General features: G+C 40.2%; 1 protein-coding gene across 2 annotated transcripts in view; it reads right to left on the reverse strand.

Moving 5' to 3' along the window:
• Window positions 1-420: 420 nt before the first annotated feature.
• The window catches only part of CHN2 (chimerin 2), a 95,044-nt gene continuing 72,626 nt past the window's right edge, over window positions 421-22,838 (reverse strand). For both annotated transcript variants that reach the window (XM_025198941.1, XM_006019591.3), the window contains exons 5-7: window positions 14,091-14,228; window positions 12,122-12,227; window positions 421-2,221 (exon numbers count right to left, since the gene is read on the reverse strand). In XM_025198941.1, the coding sequence (XP_025054726.1) occupies window positions 2,050-2,221; window positions 12,122-12,227; window positions 14,091-14,228 (416 nt within the window). In that variant the 3' untranslated portion in view covers window positions 421-2,049. The remainder of the gene's footprint in view (window positions 2,222-12,121; window positions 12,228-14,090; window positions 14,229-22,838) is intronic.

Consider the following 22,838-nt stretch of genomic DNA (forward strand, 5'->3'; position numbering starts at 1 on the left):
GCCTATTATTGAATGGAAAGGTAGTGGTCAGTCTGAGGGTTGTGCTTGCTTGGAACAAAGGTTGGGTCCTAAATCCAGTGCCAACAGAAAACTGATTTGGTGATTCCACTACTTGGAAGGTACATTCTGTCTATAGGTGATTAGATTGATGTCTTGGGTTTTGCTTACTTGAACTTCTAAGCAGTGAAGTCTGGGGATACAGCTCAATAAAGAAGTGTATATTTAAGTTTATACCATGGTGGAGTAGCATAAGCATCTCACTAATAATTTGAAACTGCTGATCGTCAGTAGTACTATTTCAAAGTTTTACAAATAGTCAACTTTTTAGCAATATCTGGAAGGCTAGTAGTATCAGAAGGGCTGATAAATATTGATTTTCTTCTGGCAGGTTGCCATATGGTCAAAATGACAAGACACAAGAACTCTTAACACATTTAATGGAATTTTCCTTCCATTTACACTATTATAAATTACAAAGCATATTTCACTTCACAAAATAAAACCATTTCCAGATCGTTTTTATGACAGTATTAAGTAGTACATAACCTACAACAAATAATTCTGTACATTTTAAGAGGCTCTATAGTAGGATCAACAAATTGGAATTATTTAGCATTTGCACTGCAATCTGGGTTTACTATCTAGCCCTTGGTTATTTCTCTAGAGGACAACAAAATTTACAGTTTTCCCATCCTGCCCCTCCTTCATTATTATAGTTACACACATTTTTCAGTTTCAATAGAAACATGTGCTCCCTGAAATAATTCAGAAAACCATATCACTGAGTTACCAAACATGTGACTCATACAATCATGAAGAGAGATTATTATAGTTTTTCACAATGAAAATTCAGTTTGGTAGTAAAGTATACTGCCTTGCTATGCTTGTAGAAAAATTTCGTGCTGAGAAACAAGTTAATATTAAGAATAAATTGCAGTTAGACTATGAGCTCTGTAGGTCAATGTTTGTGAAAGGAGAAAAATAAAATATTTTTCAATGATTAGATTTACCAGCTCCAATGCTTTGTACATGTTCTTGTTTTTAAAAACAAACCATCAAGAAGCACATTCAAGAGAAATACCTACATTTTCAGCATTTACTGTACGCTTATAAATACAGAAACATGACAAAAACATAACCTGATTCTTACAAAAAATTTTAATTAACAAAAAAGTGCTAATTTTTCAACAAGGCCAGAAAATATCCAGTGTCCCAGCCTCACTTAATTTACACATTACTGTATTTAAAGAAAGATCTGGCATGTGAAACTGATACTATCACCAGGACTTTTGAAAACTTCAATATCACATTTTGGAAGAAAAAATATGATAATATGGAAAGATACTGAATGGCTACAAGAGTATAATACAATCTTAGAAAGCTAGTATCTAAAATGTAAAAGAAAATTCCAAAGAAATTTAGAATACACGTAGGAAGTTTCCTTAAAAGCATTTGCAATAAAAGAGGTATGTCAGGATAATATGGTACTAATGGAAGATGTTTTCAATGTGTCATAGAAAAAAGGGAGGAAAAATATATGGAAAATAATCAATGCACTGCATTGAATTATAGTTTGCTAAAATAAAATGCCATTCTTTCTGCTAACTGAAGTTAAATATCTTTATAATATAGCTTCTGTTTCATGACACATATATAATTATTCCTTATGGAGAGGGAAATGTATAGCTGTATACAAGTAACACTGATTAAGTACCTTTCTGCTTCTCTAGCCATATTAAAATACATTTTGCATTCATTAATAAGTTAACGATAAACTCGTTTGCAACTTCTCAAAACACATATACATATGAAGCAAGGCAAAAGACACAAGGTAAGAGGATTCTTTTCTGACCTTTTTCTTTCTAAAAAAGAGGCATATGTCTATGAGACATAAGCTTTATTAAACATTTTGGCGTTCATCTGCAATACTGCAGAAACTGAGGTGAGACCCAGTAACTTTTCCTTCTAAAAAAAAAACTGTAAAGAAATTGGTTTTCATTTAAATGGATTATTTCAAAGCTACGGCTATGAAGTTACTTCTCTTTTTGTCTAAAACAAGACATCTTCATTTTCTATTAAAATTTGCACAATTAGCTTCTGGTACCGCATGTCATTCAGTGTGGCGAGGGTACTGTCCTCTGGGGGTCTCATTAAAGTAGGTCCAAACACTATTCCCAGATTTTCAGCATTCATAAAATTCTCCTTTTCATGCAAGGTAACCCTGAGAAAGGAGAAATGAAGTAAGAGTCATTTCTTTTATCAGAAAAAAATATATAGTATCTTAATTTTAGAGAGTTATTTCACTTCAAGCATTGATAGACAAAGACATTTTTGTATTAAAAGTTCTGGTTACACTTTAAAACAGTGATGTAACCCCACTGTAGTTACATGGCATGTATGATTAAGTTACCATAGAGTTATGCTTTTAAAGGCCACTCATACACATACGTGGAAGGTTCACTATATAACTAGCAATAATTACAGTGTAGTAGAAAAGACTGTACTTGCTGTGTCTGGATATTGAAAAAAAAAGTGTTAGAAATAACATTCAGTCATGTGGTTAATTCTTCAGTTATAAAGAACTAGGGGTTATTACTTTATCCAAAAGAACAATCACAAGTTAAGTACAATGTAAGGAAGGGTTATCTACCTTACAGGTATTGTGACTCAAAGGTTTTGTAATCAGCACATGCAGTAGAGTAACCAGGGGTGGCTGAGAAGGGCACCTGCCCTAGGAGCCAAGTTAGGAGGGGCACTGGAATCGCTCCCCATCCCCAAGGAGTCTCTGCCCCAGCAACAAGAGTGGCCCCATGCCAGAATCTCCAAAACAGTCCCCAGCTGCTGCTGCTGCTGCTTTAAGAGCAATAACCAGCAGCTGACAGCAACAGGTCAGTGGGGAATGTTTAGGAGTTCCCAGGGTAAGCCTGGTGCCTGCCCAGCTCTTGGAACCGTTTGTGCTACCTCAACACTCTCAGAACCTGCATGAACACCTATTGCTCTCCTGCAGAGTTTGCCCAGGGCACCAACTCTTCTTATTATGCCTCTGAGTACATGTATGCAAGACAGAACTTCTTTGAACAGCAGTGTCCATCAGGACTATACCTGTGACCCACTATGTTCCCATATGAGGACACTAATGTCATTATGGTTGGAGAGAGAGAGTTTCTCATAGTTCACTGGTATTCCTAGTTGAAAGAACAGGTAAATACTGTATTCTAAATTTGTTGCAGTCTCCTGTTGGGGTCTGTCTCTGGTCAGCCAATCATCCAGGTACAGACAGACATGGATCCTCTGCCTCCTTAAATGCACTGGAGGGAGGGGCAGCGAATAGCAAGTGGGGGGCGGTAGGGGGAAGCCAGGCAGACCCTGCTGTACCTTCAGTCTCTTCTGGAGCTCCAGCTAGGGAGCAGAGAGACAGGGCCAGATCTGTTCTCTGGAGCAGACAGCACAGCCAAACCCGGCCCAGGGCTCCAAAGCATATGGGATGCTGGGGGACTCTGGTTTAACTTAAACTAGGAAGGGGTCTGGGACAGACATTGCATAAACTGGTTTGACCGAAATCAGTTAAGTCTGATACTACATTCAACCAGGTTTATCTTAAACCAGTTTCAGCCATTTTGAAACTGGTTTATATGCACTGAACTTATGTTCTGTTACAGGTTTAAAGCAGTTTCTGATCACTTAAACTTGTTTATATGTAATCTCTCTCCCCAGCCAGTGAGTCCAGTTCCCTCAGCCTCTCCTCAGAAGTCATGTGCCCTAGGCCCCTAACCATTTTTATTGCCCTCTGCTGGACACTTTCCAATTTGTCCACATCCTTTCTGTAGTGGGGAGCCCAAAACTGGGCACAGTACTCCAGATATGGTCTTACCAGTGCTGCACAGAGGGGAAGAATCACTTCCCTCGATCAGCTGGCAACAGTCCTATTAATACAGCCCAGTATGCTGTTAGCTTTCTTTGCAACAAGGGCACACTGTTGGCTCATATTCAACTTATTGTCCACTATAACCCCCCGTTCTTTTCTGCAGAACTGCTGCTTAGCCAGTCAGTCCCCAGCCTGTACCAGTACATGAGATTGTTCTGTTCTAAGTGCAGGATTTTGCACTTGTCCTTATTGAACATTTTCCTTAATGATCTCTCTTATATTTCCCATGCGGTCACATGGGATAATGGAATCAGATTTGGCTAGTAAGTCCTGGCAATCAATAAATCACAGCTGTTGAGAAGCAGGGGAATATGACTTTCTTACAAATAAATTGAGTAAAGATACCCCCAACAATAAGGATCCTGAATGATTCCACCAACTTTTTTCTCATTCTGCCAGTACATCTTAGGACCCTGGCTTCAGGCAAGGGTAGAAATACTTGGGCAAGAGTAGAAGTACCCTTCATGTTATATGGAACCTTTTCTCTACCAGATTCACAGTAGGTTTTATCATGGTCAATGTCTGCTATAAGTAGGGGTCTACTTAAACCATGGTTTTGCAGATTTCACAGTTTCTACAAAATCCATAGTAAAAGTCCATAGTATCAACAACAAAACAACAACAACAAAAACCTTAATAAAAATAAAATGCTGGCTTTCTAGTGGGAGCCAGAGGTCTTAATTGCTGCTGCAGCCCATGCTTGCAGCCTGCCCAACTGGCGGGGCAGCACAAAGGACAGCAAAAAAGATGACTGCCATCTCTTCATCCTTCCTTCCCCCTGGAGCCTCTCAAATCAGCACTCAGGGGTGGGGCTGTACAAAGGGCAGACAACAGTTAAGATGGCAAATTGCTGACTGTTCCATGTGTTCAGCAATTCATCCCTCCTTTCTCCCAGGACTCCAATGCCAATCAGTGTTGAGGGGTGGGGCTGCCGAAGTACTTCTGCAAGATGTCCCTAATATTTGCTCTTTATGCCATGATTAACCCACAAAAATTGGTAAGTCTACTAAGATTTATGTAGACCTCTAGCTATAACGTATTAGCTGGGTAAGAAGTCCATCAATCACAGAAAGAATAGTCGAGATTGGATCAAAAGCTAACAAGATACCAAATAATTTGTGGGATTTCTCTGTCATTGTTATCTCTTTTTTCAGAGTCTCTGCAGTTTACACAAGAAGAATAGACTTGAAGTTGTCAGGTGCTAATACTGATGTTGTTGAGGATACCAATTTATGACAAAGTGAATACAAGAGAAGGCTTTGGTAATGATATGAGGCCCTGCTGTTGCTCTGTTCTTGGATCTGGTTCCTCCAGATACTCCAGCAACAGACACTAATAGGGAGAGTGACCTCTTCTCTTTCTTGAGTGTGCAAAGATCAGCTGCTTGACACATAAAATGGTGCACTCTGGTGAAACCTTGGTAATATACGATCTGGATACCACAGGTTTCCTGGGTGTTGGTGCAAGTGCTGGTAAACCGGTGATGGCTATGTTTAATAAAGGAAGTAGAACCTTTCCATGGTGACTGACTTCATGACAGCCTGCTTTCTTATTGAAGGTAGGGAGAATGTACGCTCCAGAAGTGAAGAGGACTAGTTCTAGCTCCACATGTAGAGAAGAAGAATACTGTAGTTTGTCTCCAAGTGCTTTTTGTAGCTTCTATTGAGAGTAGTGGGTACTTTGGCACTGAAGACTGTTTCAGTTCACTGCGTTGGTGTCAATGCAAAGGGTGAATTGTCAAACTGGTATCTTGGATCTTGGTTCAAAAGGATATTCTCCTTATCCTAAGCAGTCTCTGGGCCCTAAGTGGATGTATCTCAGGAAGTTTTGTGTTCTTATCAGAAGAACACCGTGCTACTTCTGGAGTTTCTATCTCTGCATTCAGAATAGTCCCCCTAAATTCTGTACTTTGACACTGGAAGTATTAGAGCTTATTTCAGTGTTGTTGATGTGAAGTCTGTTTCAGTGCTGGGGTATCACTGGCTAGTCCTTCCCCAGAGCCTTCTCATTTCTACCACTCTTCAGTGCAACTTATTTGCAAGCTAGGACTATAGATGATGCTGACTTGTCCACAAGCAGGATCTTAGAGCTAGTGTACTCAGGGTCCAAACAAATGTTACCTTAGATTGCTGAAAAACATGGAGTTTCATTTTCACATCTCATGACTTACATATGCAAGTGAAGTCATGCTGAATGTTTGCTCACTATGTGCAACTCGCCTGGACAGAATAGGCATGTCAGATTCAATTTTTAAGTGACTGGTCCATTATAAGATCCAGAGGGCTTGAAGCCCACAGGTTTAGAGTTGGTTAAGGAGCCCACAGCACAGCAAGTTCTACACGTGTAAAGTTCAGCAATTTGTATTTTATCTAAACAGGTTGAAATGATCATGGTGGTAAAAAAATTAAAGGTTATCAGGAGAGTTCTAAAACTATTTAGAAGATTTACTAGAAAGTTTAGCCAAAGCTAGTGGGCTGGACACTTACCACATTCCCTAATACAGCCAGAAGCAGTAAGAAGAAACCAAGGGAGAGTTGCAGCTACTCCATTCTTTATATTCTCACACAGGGGCACAAGGTGAAACAGGCTGCATGCATAGGCCTGGTGGACATTGTTTCTCAGATAAATTCTGGACTTGCATGCATGAGGCATATGTGTAGCTACAGCAAGTTCCTTCTTTTTTGAAGAACTGACATTTTACTACCTCTGAAATTAATCACTGTACTATAAAGTGTAACCAAATCATTTATTGTGCCTAACTTAGAAAAAGCATTGGGCTTTGTTTTTTTGTAATGGAATGCATTGCTTTTTTTCTGGGAATTTTAGTTATGATCTCAAATGCTTCAGTAAGTAAAGACTCAAGTAAGTGCTGTTAGCCACAGATAATCACTCCGAAGTAATGAACAATTGGAAGTATGTGTGAGACTCCAACTCTGTAAAGAAAATTATTTTCATAATATGGTATTAAATTGACATATTAGAAATAACAATAGGTGTTTAATGAGCTGAAACAATATATCACCCATAAAGGCATGACAGTATTATAAACTGACATTTTATCAACCATGTAAAAAACACACTCTTTTTGCATTTGTACCAAAAGCAGCTGTTTTTCCCATAAATTCAATGGCAAAAGTAATTTAAATGAAAGAAAGGAGGAATCCTGAATAAAGATAAATGGATTGATACTCTCCTACATGCACACAATCTGATATGGGCATCCACAGAACATGGGAAAATTGTTGGCAACATGATAAACTAAGTTCTTTGTTAGAATACTTTAGAAAAATGTGGGTTGGTCTAATAAAAGATATCAAATTCACCCAGGGAACTTTGTTTGCCACTTATTTGGCATTTCAACTTAGACCAGAAAAGTTCCAGACCACACAACAATCAGAATGAGCATTTTCAGTTGCCATACAGATATATTTAAATATAATATTATGGCAAATCCTTCCATCATTCCTTGTCTACATCTCCCACTTGCTATATTGGGAGTTGAATATGCATAGTTTAAAGAGGAGCATGAGCATTCATATCTCATTGCCTATCCAACCTTCAACTAAAATAAGTACTTCTACTTTACTGCAAAAGCATGACTGCCATTTGAGGGCGAGATTCTCTCATGTGCCGAATGCTGCCCAGTGAAGGTGAATAAGCTTTCAGGAAATTGTTTATGGTCCCTGATTTTCTAATTTTGCCAGCCTAGTGTATCAAGTCAGATTTAGGTTTACCTGACATTCGTATCCAAAGGGCTAAACACTTGTTACTAACTGGTATTAACTGAAGTGAAATCTGACGTGTCCCTCTGCCAGCACAGTACTGCTGTCGAGGTGGAGTACAGTTAGCATAGGAGCCAGCTGAGATGGTGCGTTGTCTGAGAAATATCCCTGCCAAAAGAATTCTGCTGTGGTCAGATTCCTGAGTGCCCCAGGAATAAAAAGGATGTACCTGGATCAAAGAATCTGACCCTTTGGTGTTTGCAAAGTTTCAACAGGGCTATCTGTGCCCTAGGAGGGTGCTGAGAAAGCACAATTCTTTCTTTGCTTTTTAGGAAGATAGAAGTGTGCATGGACATCTGGCATATTATTATGTCCCAATGCACTGTGTGCTAGTTGGTGCATCTGTAGGAAAGTGGACCCATAACTTCCCATTCCCCCTTGTGTCTGCCACAGAGCTGTGGAGAGGCCAATGATACATGTGGTTTCTCTCTTGTAGCATATCTATGTAACTGCACAGGGTGGGGCTTCCTTTTGGAGGAGAGTGAACATAGAGAAGGCATAACTATAAAATGGTTAATAGTATAACAACTAATTTGACTGAATTTTACGATGGGTTTCTACTGTCACAACCCAAGGGTGTGATTTTGTTTGTGTGCGCTTCGGCACTGCTAAATTATTTCCCGCCACTCGTAGCTTTCTTTGCAGGGTGCATTTCTAGGTTGCAAAAGAGAAATGCACGGTGCAAGGAGTTCCCGCCATTCGCATGCAAATTTGTGTCCCACTATTGGCCAGTTCTAAATTATTCCCACATGGCGGCTAGCAATTGGCTTGCTAGCCGTATAAGAGGCTTGAGCGGTTTCCGCCCAAGTTGGAGGACTCCACAACCATCTGGAGGAGGAGAACTTCACATCTCGTGAAGATCTCTAAGCGCTGCGGAGCCTATCAGACCCAGTGTGTATCTCAAGAAGGCTACAGGGGTCTGATCAACCTCTGGCCTCTCCCCGTCGCCGAACGATCCCTCGATGAACCCCTTCCCTGTGCGCAAGTTCCACGGAGCCTAGCAAACTTCGTGTGAGTGTATCCATAGCTCTGTTCGGGTTCAAGTCCTGCAGGTTTATCTTCCCATCGCCGAAAACCCCTTGCGACGTACTCTCGTGCCCTGCAGGTTCGAGTTTTGTTTTGTTTCCTGTCTGTAACCGCAACTCAAGCAAGTTTTCCTGCCTGCACCGTGACCATCTTCGGTGTAAGTAAAATAATCTTAAATCAACCGCTAAGTGTCCGTGCCTAATTCTAGTCCGCCGGCCTGCATTCTCCGACCCAGCGTGTCCGGGCTGCTGGCCACAGCCGGCCGCGCGCCCCCGAGGGCCTCGGACCACTCCCGGCCCGCACATCTACATTGTAAAAAGCTATCAATCACATTCTATTTCCTCTGAGTAAAAGTAGGACTGACTAGGAGTAAAAGTCACCAGAAAGAACAATGGCATTTGATTAAATAAATCTGGGGCCTAAATTGTTTTAGTTTGGTTCAGTTGAATTAAAAGGCTCAGTTTTCATGGCTGATAATGTTTTCTTTTATCTTTCTTTAATGAAGACACTTTTCAAAAGTTTATGTATGAAATGGAAGAAAAGGAGCTCTACTGTGTCTAAAATGATAAGAGTTTCCTGGCATTAATACAGCATACAGTATGCCAGGCTTAATACAGCACTTTCTACCACAGAAATAATGAAGCATAACCAGGGGAGCATAACATAATTCAGTACTCTATTTGCAGTTTCTTTCTTACTGAAAGATGATACCAGTGCAGAGGGTGTGATCCTATGATCTTTATACAAACAAAAGGCTTGCTGACTTCAATGCATGTTTTGTGTGTATAAGAATTATGGGCTGGACTTAGAACTCTGTGTTTCTCATGTAACAGCCTGTACAGTTCACAACAGACACCCATTTTTTATTCTAATTCCCTCTTTGTCATGCATAGCTTCCAGAAAAATTCTTCAGAACGGAAATGTGCCTGTTTCACTTCAAATACTATTATTATTATTAGGAAAATGGGAGGAAGTTCAGCATTTGCAAATTACTAGTATTTGAGAGAGACATATTAGTCAGATTTCTTTTTTTTGGCACACCTGTAGTTTGTAGCAGCTGAAGCAGGCCCTTCTCGCTGGTGCACAGCTAATCTTTCATCAACAAGAAAAGGGGGTTGCCAAGGAAGAAAAACATAATTACATTCTAAGCTAACAAAAAACTTTGCTGCTGAGAATACAAGTGAATCATGGAGGAAGACCCTGGTGCCTGCATAATTCCGCTAAAGCCAATGGCATTCTCTTTGGGTCCATCAAAGTATATATGCTTATAGGATGGGTGCCCATCTATCTAATTTCTGCAGATCCAAAGGGAGCATCTCCCACTACATGCCAAGGCATGGGGAAAAATTACTCCAATGCAATTACAAAAAAACAGATTGAAACTCTTGTCTTCGGTGGAATGAGAATCCTACTGAAGATGTAAAGAGCAAAATACTTTTCATTCAATACCTGAGATGCATGGGTGGATCCAGGATCTCCTAAAGGGGGCGCGTGACACACCATGTCGCAAACTGGGGGACATGAGTGCAAGGCATGGCTGGAGACCCCCATGCCGGAGGAAGGAACCTACATGCTACTGCCACTCCCCCTGCCTCAGCCTGGCTCTCTGCACAGGCTTGCAGCTGATGTCATGATCAGCTTTGGGGCTCTTCCCATGCATGTATTAGCCAAGACATGTTCCTTCTTCCAGGGCCTGCTCCCAGACACTGGGAAATGCAGTGAGGGAAAATGGGAGAGCAGAGGGCAGACACTGAAAGGGAAAACCTATGTGCCACTGCCAGAGTCCATGGCCCAGCCTGCTATGCAGTACATCCACAGCCAGCAGCTATAGTGGAGCAGATGTGGCTCTGGGGTTCTCCCTGCACCTGGACTAGCTGGGGACAGCAGTAGAAGCAGGGGGGTGTCTGCACTGCCGTACCTCCTCTGGATCTGCTCCTGTTCAGACGCTGAAGCACTAATGAATCATTTACTGATTTGAAGTCTTTTTTTTTTAATTATTTATTTTAATAACATGAGACCTGGTTCAACTATGAGTTCCAACAAATTTAAAAAAATAAGAGAAATAACCAATGTAACAAGTCAGACATTCCACTATGATAGTACTGAACAGTCTTATTCCCCCTTTTTACTTTCTATTTTTAAACTGACTAGGTTCTATGGAAATTTTACCAGTAGAAAGAAACATGGCTCATCTAATATGCTTCCTGAGTGAAGGACTGCTTTAAAATTTCAAATTTCATTTGAGGGTGGCAAGATCTATGGTGGTTTTTGGATCCATGGTAAAATGTTCAGAAGCACCCAAAGGCAAGACTTTCCAAGGTATATACATGTGTAAAGGTGCAGATAGGTACTATATTTAGCGGGTTCCAAAAGTACCTAACCTAGAAATCAATGGCACTCACCCTATTCAAGTGCTTTTGAAGATGTTCATAGGTACCTATTTGTACTTTATATGTCTAAATATCTTTGAAAATCTGAAAGAAGACACTTGAAAATGGGACATAAGCACTTCTGAAACATGTCTTGAACTTTAGTTCCTTAGAATGAGAATTTAGAAAATAAAGTAATATAGAGTGACTATAATAAAAAGTAGCTAAATTGTATTTTTAAAACACCTAGGGAATCTATACACATGCAGCGAGGCTGCTCTGACACACTGTAATTACAGCACATCGGAGCAGACTCAATTAATTGATTCATCAAGTCTGCTTGACCGCACGCCAGTAGACTTCAACATCACGTGCATTAGTGTCCCCATGCTGAAAAATGGCGGCAGGGGCACTTAAAGTTCATTCGATGTGCTTTAGTTAAAGCACCCCACCATTTTTTCAGTGTGGGGGACACTGATACACATGATACTCTCTCAGAGAGAGCCACTCTAATTAAAGCACCCCCCCCACCACTCCCAAAGCATGTGTATAAACACCTCTAATTAGCATTGTTTACTGTTAGTATTACATTATATTTAGAGACTGATTGAGATCAGGACCTCACTGTGCTTTGCACTATAGGAACATGTAATAAGAAAGAGTCCTGACTTCAAAAGGGCTCACAGTTTAAATAAGGCAAGGAGGGAACACAGAGGCATAGTGTGATAATGTGAGTTGTCCAAAATCTCAGTGTTTCTATCATTTTTAGATATCTGAGAGATTACCTACCCTGCAGAGATGTTACAAAATTGACTTGAAGTTCTGAAATTTGCTAATGGAAGGCTCTATACTGCATAAGTGCAAAATATGAATTTTGCTCATTTATTCTTATTTGTAGCAGTGCAATTTTAGCAATTGAGCTGTGATGGAGACTCTCTCAATACTTTATATGACATCTCTTTTTCAAAGAAAGAAGAGGTAAACTGTTCAAGGATTATTTTCCATGCAGATTAACTTACTTTTTGAGATGAATCATTAGATATCTAAGTGTCTCATAGTGTGCAGCTGGAAGTAACATCAACACTTCATGGATTGCTTCTAGCCGCTCATCAGGATTAGAGATTTCTATGAAACACAAAGCAGGATTAATATAACTATAGTTTTACACATGTAAACATGCAATACAGCTAGAATACTGCTATGGAATCATTTACAGGAAAAATAATATACTCTAGTTCTTAAATGTGCTTGTAAGAATACATTTTAAATGTACAAATTAAGATGATAACAGCTATGTTTGCATCCTTGGAAAAGTAGTCTTAATCTGTAAAGTGATCAGCAACTCAGACTTTGTGTAATTTCAGGTTATTTTCATGCCTGCCTGCAGCACCTGAGCTACCTTTTACAGTGTTTTTAATATTCTGCCTGGAGGGATTTTTGTCTTGGGTTTTATGTGGTACTACCTGTCAAGGAAAATGGAATCCTACTTCCGGAGGCAGTGGTCAAATACACAAACCTATACTGAAAATTCAGTAGTGGGGTTGAAACGAAATAACACTGAAAAAAGAATGCGACTCCTGATCATGTTCAAATTTTTAGAGAACAGTGACATGAGGATTGTTATATAGGTAACATAGTAGCTGGCAACATCAGAATATCTGATCGCAAGCTATATATTCTGTAAGAAAATAGTGGCATCATAAATCAGGGGCAAGGTCAACATTATATCTGCTACATGATTTGTCAGCAAAACTTTGGCGTGTATAGAGATTAGACCTTAGAAGACTACAAAACCTTATGCACTGCTTAAAAGGACTGATAGGATGACATGACAAAAAGACCTTATAAATAATGGGCTCAGATGAAATAAATAACCACTCTGAAGAATTCCTCTGTCAAAAGAGAAACAGGGGAATGCAAGTAAGAGATGCATGAGATTGCTTGTGAACAGCCATCTGAAGAAAAGTGGAAGGGGAGGGGAAACTGTGCTGGTTTAGGACATTTTGCTTATTTATTATGCATGCATGTTTGTCTCAAGTATAGTACTAAATGAATAAGGGCACGTTTATTAAAAGAATGCATATTTCTGATTACATATCTTAAATTGCTTTATTCTTTAAACACTTCCAGAATTGAACTGCACACTAATTTAGGTTCAGGGTGATTCTGTTTTGGCAAGTTTTTCTAACTAAGTATTTTTGTGTGTGATACTGCTCCATGAAAGAAGGCATATAGGCAAATCCCACTTCTTCATCCAGTGGCTTTTGTTTGGAACCAGTACTATCTTATTATCTACCATTCAGCAGAGAGCTCCCACAAAAATGTGCACCACTGCTTACTATAAAGCCTGGCTCTGCAGCTGCTCACTGCATGCTGCCTCACAGTGGCTGATGGGTCATGGTCTGATAGATTCACTAACCATGACCCATCAGCCACTGTGAGGCAGACTAACCATTCCAGTCTTATGGACGTATGGGAATATAAGCACTGTGGCAGCTACTCCATCCCTATGTATACACAAACAGCTAAAGAATAGCTGTAATGCTACTCTGTAGCTGGTAGATTACATAAGGGATTCTTCTCTCCCTGTCTCTAGGGATTTCACTAGTGCTGAGCCCAGTTACAGGAGATGTTGTTGGCGGCTTTTTGCCCCTCAGTGCAGAATTGTATATTTTAGGACATCTGTGCAAACACCATTCATTAGAACAAACAACAGCTCAGCCCCTCAGCTGGTGTAAGGTATAGCTCCATTGACTTAAGAGAAGTTAGGCTGTTTTATACTAGCCAGTTATTTTTAATAGTTGTAGGGTATGGCTCCGGATCACCAGTAATATAAGCATGTCATTTAAAGGATGCATATGGTAAAAGAATAATGAACAAAAAAATGTGTGTTTCCACTTCTTTGGAAAGGCTTGAGTTATTTCACACACAACTTTTTTAGGAGAAAATGTAATTAAAGAATGATGTGAGTTATTACACAGTTCTTACTTGATGCCTCTATAAACTTCGAGTAGGTATCATAGGTGATTACAGGAATCGGCAAATCTCTGAAATACAGCTTCAGTGCTCCAGCAATAATGTTTATGTCTGGATATATACTGGCAGAGATATCAGCCTTGTCACCATCTGGAAGAGAACCATTGTTAAAACAGAATAATTTTTACTTTAGTAAAGGTAGGCCTTTAAAAAACGGATTAAGATTTACACCTTCCAACCTGACCAAAAGTTAAAAAAACCCCCCCGAACACTTTTGGAACATTTTAATAAGAACATACTGCCAACTCTCCAGTGTATTAATGAGAAGCAAGTCTTTCCAACTTTTAGAAGGTGTTGATTGTTCACATCTTCAGTATAGTGAAGATATTAACAATAACTGCAATGCATCAACCCATTTATATGTTCAGTACTGACTGAAAGACCCCAAGAAATATTTTTTATTGGATTTAGCCTATTTAAATATTGAAAATAAAATAGTACTTCATTTTTATGTAGCTCTTTAAATTCACAGATCTTAAAATACTTGGTAACTGTTGCAAGAATCATTTCGCATGTGGAAAAACTGAGTCCCAAAAGCGATATGCCCAAGGTCACCAAATAGACTAATAGCAGAATTCAGAACAGACCTTGCTTCTCCAAATTTCTGTGCTAGTGTTTCATCAACTTGGCCACAGTTTTAAGCAAATCACAAAAGCCTCTTTTTTTCTTAGAAATTCTATAACACCTCTCTCTTTCTTTTAAATTGAACAATTTCTTAACATCAAATATCTGAATTTAAGTATTCCTGTTCTAACAGTTTCTCTTAAATGACTAAATGACGCATGTAACCCAAATGACAAAAAGAATTACATATTTCAACAGAAAAAAATCCAAATTCCTTTTCAGAGAATGTTAAATAATTTTGCTTAAAATCTGCAATTATTGCAAGTAATTATAACCCACTCAAATGTTTGAAGGAAGTCAAAACAAGAAATTGTCAGCATACTTGAATTAAAATTGGTTTTCAAATTCAAATGACTATTTGCAGAAAATTTTCCACTGTGTACTCTAATTCTTGTTTGTTCTGAAGGCTACCATTTCTGCTGTGCCTACATCAGAGGTTAGCAACCTATAGTCCACAGGCTAGACCTGGCCTGTGGAGCCATTGAATCTGGTCCATTCATCTGGTGCTTCAGCAGCAGGGGGCTCTGTCTGCCTCGCAGTGCAGCTGGGTAATGGGGAGGTTCATCTGTGCTGTGCCACAGCCAGGCAGCAGGGAGAAGCAGTAGTTGGGACAGGCGGGCAAGTGTGTCCTAGTGCCACTTCTCCTTCAACCTGAACATTGCTGACCACTGGCTACATAAATCTCATCTCCTTCCCACCTATTAAAGAGGATGAGATTGGGACTAGCTCATGGGCTTCAAGTAGCACTTTTCCTTTTCAGGCCACATCCTTGTCACATTAATTGACACCTTAATTGACACATCTTTGTCACATTCATTAACACTATTTGTGTGTTTGCAACTTCCCCCCTGTAACCTTCATGTCCACATTTTTCCAGTCTAAAAATTCTTAGATAACTCTAACTCTTCCCCCTACACCCACAGGTGACAGGCTCACCCTTTATTTGCACCAGCCTCAATGAATGTATGGCATACTCAGTCTTAAGAAAGGAAAATCACATTGGTTGGGGTGTTGGCTAGCATCTTGAGAGGACTGACCTAATTCCTGGCTCCACAACAAGCTTTATATGTGGCCTGGAGCAAGTCTCTTATTCTCTTTATTATCAACTGCAAATCTGTAAACTGATGATGATCTCACTTTCCTACTTCACAAGGGTGTTGTGAATTTAAATAATTAAAATAGTGGAATGCTGGATCCTATGGTAATGGGAAGCATGTAGCCACTTCGGTAGATAGGTGCTTGAGGCATGATTTCTAAGGTGGGGACAACAAAGGCTTCTTGAAGGGTAATATACTGCTGAAAAGGTTTCAATTTATATTTTCACTGCAAGACAAAACTATTCATGTTGATTCTTAAAGTCCTGTACAAACCTATGGCATTAATCTCAAAGGGATACTCATTAAGATTAATAGGAGCAACATGTATGCTCATCAAGAGGAAATTATATGCTACAGACTTTAAAACAAGCAGCCTTTTTAATACATCCATCAGCACTAGTTGAATACAGTATCAATGCTCCTCAGAGAATGTTTACTCTGCCCCAATCTTTTGTTTATCTGCACGACTAGGCATGGTAGCTTTACATTATAAAGCACTGTTTTGGACAGCTCTATTTAATTGCTGTACACTGAGCACTAAAAATGCTACATTGAAAAATAGATGCTTTCAAGATGACAGCAGCTGCATCAAAATAGATAGGCAAAGCAGAATGTTGCTTCAATTATCCAGGTCACTAGTACACTAAATGGAAGTGTTATTTATTTAGCACTTTTTAGAGAGTAGTATAGCAAACATCCTTAAAGTGGCACTTCAGCTATAGTAAATGCCACACAAGCAGCATTTTACTCATCTCTTTGCTTAAAGCTCACTGAAGGAAAACATATTAATCCACAAATCACAAAGCTGTTGCCAAAGGCTGCAGCACTTCAAAAACAAATGTATGTCTATTGAAAATACAACCAGAGAAGATTTTGAACATATAAAGGCATAACACTAAAAATAGATATTTTAGTGGTCATTTTAAAGCCAGTATGGCAGACTACATTTATTTTCTCAGGTTCACTAGATTTCTATTTTTATTAATTTTTTAAAGTTAAAAAGCACCCCAAAGCACCAAGGATGAAGCTTTAAGTCATCACAAACAAAGTCAAGGGCCCAAATAAAAACCAGAAAAGCTTTTTCTCTATTACATTAGAGTAATATAGAAAAGTCCCCTTGTAAAATAAATTGAATTTCTATAGTTGTCCATACTTTGTAACAAAATAAAATGGCATACAGCATAGCTAGCATGTATACACAGCAGTTGTCTGATGTCAATATGAAAAGCTTTTGTTAAGTATTTTGTAAACATTCAATTAGGCTTTTTAGAATAACGCAACTTACATTTTCCTACTCTTTCTTCCACCCAACAATTCTTTCCTTGTTCCTTGACCCTCCCACTTCTCTTTGTTATGCTATGTCTAAGAGTGGCCATGTCTCTTCAAGTCAAAGACTATGTCTTTTCTATGCTGTACAAAGGGCCTAATACACTTTAGGTACAATACAAATAATAATGTACTGGGAAAGGAATTGGAATCGATATTGTTTTCTGGCTATGCGCATTCAATATTGAATTATTAATATTATTGAATTCAAGGTTAACTTTTACCAAGACATTTTTTCCCATGATGTCCATTTCTTATTGGGCCAAATCCAATGGCAGTGACTTTTGGACAAGCTAAGGATTTCAGGATTCGTCCCTTTCTGATTTTTATCAGATCTGTAATTTGCCAGGGTTTTAGAAACACCGGTGCACCATTGATATCATATTAATAAAAGTTTTAGAAGGTACAAAGTACATAACAGCATAACAATTTAGAAATAAAAGATATCAACCAATAAGATAAACAACAGCAAATAATAAAAGGACAGAGTACATTTACTACAATGGCAACTCTGTAGATAAATGACACAATGACTGTTTTCTATGCTATCAGAATGCAGCAGATCAACAACAGCACAGAGAGCAACTGTTGCTCTATAGCACCAACATTCATCCGGTTAAATAAATCCACATTATTCCTTTCATTCTCATTAAGAAATCAGTAAAATAGAACATTGTCACATCCCTAGTGAGCCTAATTCTTATATACACTATGGCCATTTACATCATTTTGGCAGTGAAAAGGGATCTTAGAAAACAATAAGAATTTATTCCATTTAAAAAAACCCAACTCTCTCTCAACTTCATCCTCATTTATTAGGTTGAAAAATATATCCTGAGATAATATTCTCTTCCAATTACACCAATTTCATATTTCAGCTCTTCTATTTATATAGTATTACTTTTGTGAAATGTCACTGTCCCTTAAAAAATATAGGACAATCAGCTACGAAAAGAACCATAATATGGCTTCATTATGTCACACAACTACCCTTGAAGTCATACAATGTGGGCAGGTTTATTAAGGCAACTGAGTTTGGCCTACAATATTAGTCAAAACTTTGAACTTCCTTTTGTTTCTCAGGGCCTGATGAAGAGGGTATAAGTTTCAGAATTTGTAATGAATTCACGTCCTTTTAGGCTGTTGTTTCAGATACTGTATGCTGAGTACCAAAAATTAAAGGGATCCAGCAGTGTAAAATTAACGTGGCTGTTTCTTAAGAGAATTATTAGCAGTGGTGCTGCAGCGGTAGCCAGCATTCTAGCCACATGTCACAGACCGAGTTAGAAACATGGAACTGAAAAGAACCTCCTGGGCACGTCCAGATAAGTGTGGCCATGCGGTATGTGGCACCACAAACATGTCTGCAGCGCCACATACTGCACACCGAGGTATTCTCTGTGCTCCAAGGGCACACTGCCTGTGCGTGCACTGCTCCATTTTTTTTTTCTGCAGATTTTTTTGACCCCTGGCTGCGGCTGCCAGCCAGGCTCCACCTGGCAGGAGCACCATGTCTGTAGCTCCGGGAGGCTCCCAGGACGCCGGGTAAGGCTGCTGGGGCCAGCGCAGTGCTGGCCCCAGCCTCCCCTACTGCCCCCAGGATAACTTGCTGTGCATCAAAGCGTGCGTGGTATGGTTATTCCCTAGGGAAAAGCAGATGTGGTGCAAGGTGTGCCACTGCTGCTTGTCCCCAGGGATTCAAACGTCCACGTTTGTCTGGATGCTGCCCGTTTCTAACCCCCAGCTCTCACTAGCAACCATCATGTAATGCCTTTCATACAGTGATCAACCTCCATTTTAAAACTAGTTGAGGTCAATTGCCCCTTTTATGCCAACTGGAAGTCTACTCCAGAAGTTCACTCTGGTTAGTTAGAAACTTTAAATTTTAACCTGCATGTATTCATAGCAGCTTATACCCATTTATTCTTGGTACCAATATTGTCCTTAAGTTGTTCCTTTTTCCTCCCTAGTACATAATTCTCTTTACATTAATGTATTTATAAAGAACAATCACATCCTCTCAACCTTTGCTTTGCTAGGCTAAACAATCCAAGTTTTTTCAGTCTCCTCTTGGAAGAGAGGTGCTCCATTTTCCTATTCATCCTTAGCAGCCTCTCTCTGTACCAGGATTGCAGAGCCAGCTGGACTTGAGTTTGTTGTTGATCTAAAAACACAGTTGCAAATATGGTAGTTGAAAAGCTGGCCATCATCTGCTGGTTGCAGTGTGTGTGCATTTTGAGCGCAGAAAGGGTCAGGACTTTTCCATCAAAATGATTTTTCACACAAAAAACTTTTCTTTTCCATAGGAAAATTTCAATTTAGCCAAAAATGTTTTATTTTCTATTTTGCACACTGAACCATGGCCGCCTGCTTGCTTTCCTGTAGGTGCTTTTATTAGTCCTTTCATCAGTGCAGAAAGCGATATTTGATAAAAGCTTTCTGGGAGATTTGCTGCAGCTGAGTGCACTGATCCTCAGCTCCCTATCTCCATCCTGGCTCAGTGGCCTTAGCACCAGAGAGCCAATCTCTCTTTCCTCCCAACTTTCTGGCTCCAGGCTCTGGGTGGGGGAGGAGGCTGAACTATAGGGGAGAAGGAGCAAGCGAGCACCTCAACTCTCTTTCTTTTCAGCCCTGAAGCTGATGCGGAGAGGCAGTGAGGTTTAGTGCCTTTGTTCTCTGCCTTTCTTGTAGCCTTTTAGACAGCAGGCAGTCAACAATTCCATTTTAGTTCTCTTGGGATGGAGTTATTCTTGAAATCCCTTCCTACAGATAGTTTCCTATCCTGCCTTTTATCTTGATTTAGGAATAAAATATGCATGTTACAAGTGGATGTCAGAACTGTCCTTAGATTAAGCCCCTTCTCCCCAGTATCGTTCTGTGTGGGGTCAGAGTCCTCATCAGCCACCTTTATCATCCATTCCAGTGTTCCAGGCATCATTCCTGGCAATGGTATCTTACTCAATTTCTGCCTCCCCCCCTCCCATTAAACAACAACAAAGATGCCCTTACATTATCTACAGAGGTTACCTTCCCGTGCTTCCACTGCTAGTAACAGTGAAAGGACCCCAGCATCCCACACAGAACCTAAATATATGCATTGCTTTTAAAGTTTGCAATTTATACCTTGACAAAAATAACTTAAAGAACATTTTTGTAGTCAGCTTCTCTTAGCCCACAGAAGCTTCAGGAATTGTTTCCTGAACTATGAACATTTTAGGCATAGTGTATTGATAACTGTAACATTTTTAATGTTTCTCTTAAAAATGCAAAAAAATCTGAAGAAAGAAGGTAGAAAGGAAAATACTGTACAAGGGAAAGAATTATATTTTTCTTTATAAGCATAAGACAGGAAAGAAAAGAAATATCTTTTCCCAATCGTGGTTAAAATATATTAGACACAAATCTGAACAGTAAATATACATGTATATTTAAGTACATATAGTGCCATTAACTAAAGTGTTGGTGGCTGCACGGTTTGCAAGATCTGCAGGCTTTAAAATTGACCAAAAGTCTGAAAAATAGCTTTTTGAACTTGTACTGTGAATTCTAACTTATGATACAAATCATCTTACCTTTTAATATGACAGTGCTTTGTTGATAAAAATTAATCAACATGACTAATGCACTCTATCTGTCTCAAAAAAAAAATCTGTATAGTAGGACCTACATTACATTAGGTGCTTTCTTGATAAGAAAGTCCCCAGAATTCTGGATGTAAAGCTACAATAAGTTTTTACTGGGTAAAGAGAGGAGATTTTCTGCATATCCAAAATTTTGCAGGAAAACTTAGGGCCCTCAAAACAGTGTGCAGGATAATTTTTCTTTTTAAAAATCAATCCTTCATAATAGATTACTGTATATTCTATTTACTCATACATTCTATTTATACACATTACATTTATTTTCATATTTTAAAGATGTTGTACTTGGAAGGCTTTACAGATGTATCTATTTTATCTGCTATGGTCTTGATTCTGCTATCACTTATTCAACTCTTCCTTTATGCGTTTGCAGGACTGGGGTCTAAGAAGCTAACCAGCCCATTTCAGATGGTCACAGAAGAACTATTATATTGGTAATTTCACTAATTATGGTTTTTTTCAAAGCCTCATACAACCAATCCTTGCATGAGCCCTGGCAGGTAAGATCAGTAGCTTGCCCAAGGCTATGCACTGAGTTCATGCCAGAGTAGTTTTTGGTTCCTAGACCCCCACTCAAAACACTTCTTCACAATCCATCTACTGTGCTGCCAACACAGAGTAGCATCTCTTCATCACTACTAACTAGGCTCTTACCGTAGCATAACATGGGGTGGCCAAGTAGGCCATGTACCTCACAGCACAGGCAGATCCTGGACTTTGTAAAAGGGGGGTGTGAGAGCAGCAACTGGTGCTGCAGGGGTGGCTGCCCACCCCCAGCTACCCCCGCTAACCCTCACTTCTCCCCACCCTCCTCCCCTCCCTGCTCCAAGCAGGCAGACCATGCCATAGAAGGAGCTGCCAAATACTTTTTAAAGTCCCCAAATCAGGAAAGAAACTGTTTCCCACCCCTCCCCAACTCTCAGCAATCTGTCCCCTACCCTCCATATTCAGTGGAATGCCCCCTCCCTTCCCATTCCCCGCCTCTCCCATCTGCTGTTTCCGCTGTCTCCAGCTGACCCGGGGCAGGGGGGAGCTCCAAAGCTGTTTCTGATGTGTGGGAAGCTGGGCTTAGCTGGGGACAGCAGTGGGGTTGCTCCTGTCACAACCCAAAGTTGTGGTTTTTTGTTTTTGTGTGCTTCGGCACCGCTAAATTATGTCCCCGCCAAATTGCAGCTTCTTTGCACGGTGGAGTTTTCTGCTGCAATAGAAGAACCCGCGTGCAAAAGAGTATTTCCCGCTGTTTGTAGCCTTCTTTGCATGGTGCATTTCTTTTGCATCATAGTGATGCACGGTGCAAAGGAGTTCCCGCCATTTGTATTTAGATTCGTGCCACATTATTGGCCGATCTTAATATAGGCACACGTGGCGGCTAGCGATTGGCTTGCTAGCCGTATAAAGAGCTTGGGAGGTTTCCGCCCAAGTCGGAGAGAAAGAGAGAGAAAGAGCAATTGGAGTTTGAGAGGGAGAGCGTGAAGATCTCTAAGCGCTGCGGATCCTTACGGACCCAACGCATTTCTTAAGAAGGCAACAGAGGTCTAAACAGCCTCTGGCCTCTCCCCGTCGCCGAGCGCAATCCTAGACGTATCCCTATCCTATATACTCAATTTTCGAACCCACGGAGCCTTAACAACTCCGGGGCCTGAGAACCGAATAGAGCCCACGGAGCTTCGACAACTCCGTGGGAAAGAATTGCTGAACCCGCGGAGCCTTAACAACTCCAGGGCCCAAGGACCGAATTTGTCGTAGTCCTCCAATGAGGATTCAAGCGGAGCTGAACCTGGAAACTGTCCAGCCTACACCGTGACCATCTTGGGTGTAAGTAAATAATCTTTGAATCAACCACTAAGTCTCTGTGACTAATTCTAGCCCGTGCGTTCCTTACTGCCCCACGGTCTCTTCTGACCCCGCGTGCCCGGGCTGCTGGCCACAGCCCGTGTGCGCAAAGACGGGTCCGCATATTGCTCCCGGCTCGCGCATGGCGACATGGGGGGGGCCGGGAGGCGGCCCGCACA

The sequence above is a fragment of the Alligator sinensis genome, unplaced genomic scaffold (genome assembly GCF_000455745.1).
Source record: "Alligator sinensis unplaced genomic scaffold, ASM45574v1 scaffold29_1, whole genome shotgun sequence".
Lineage (NCBI taxonomy): Eukaryota > Metazoa > Chordata > Crocodylia > Alligatoridae > Alligator > Alligator sinensis.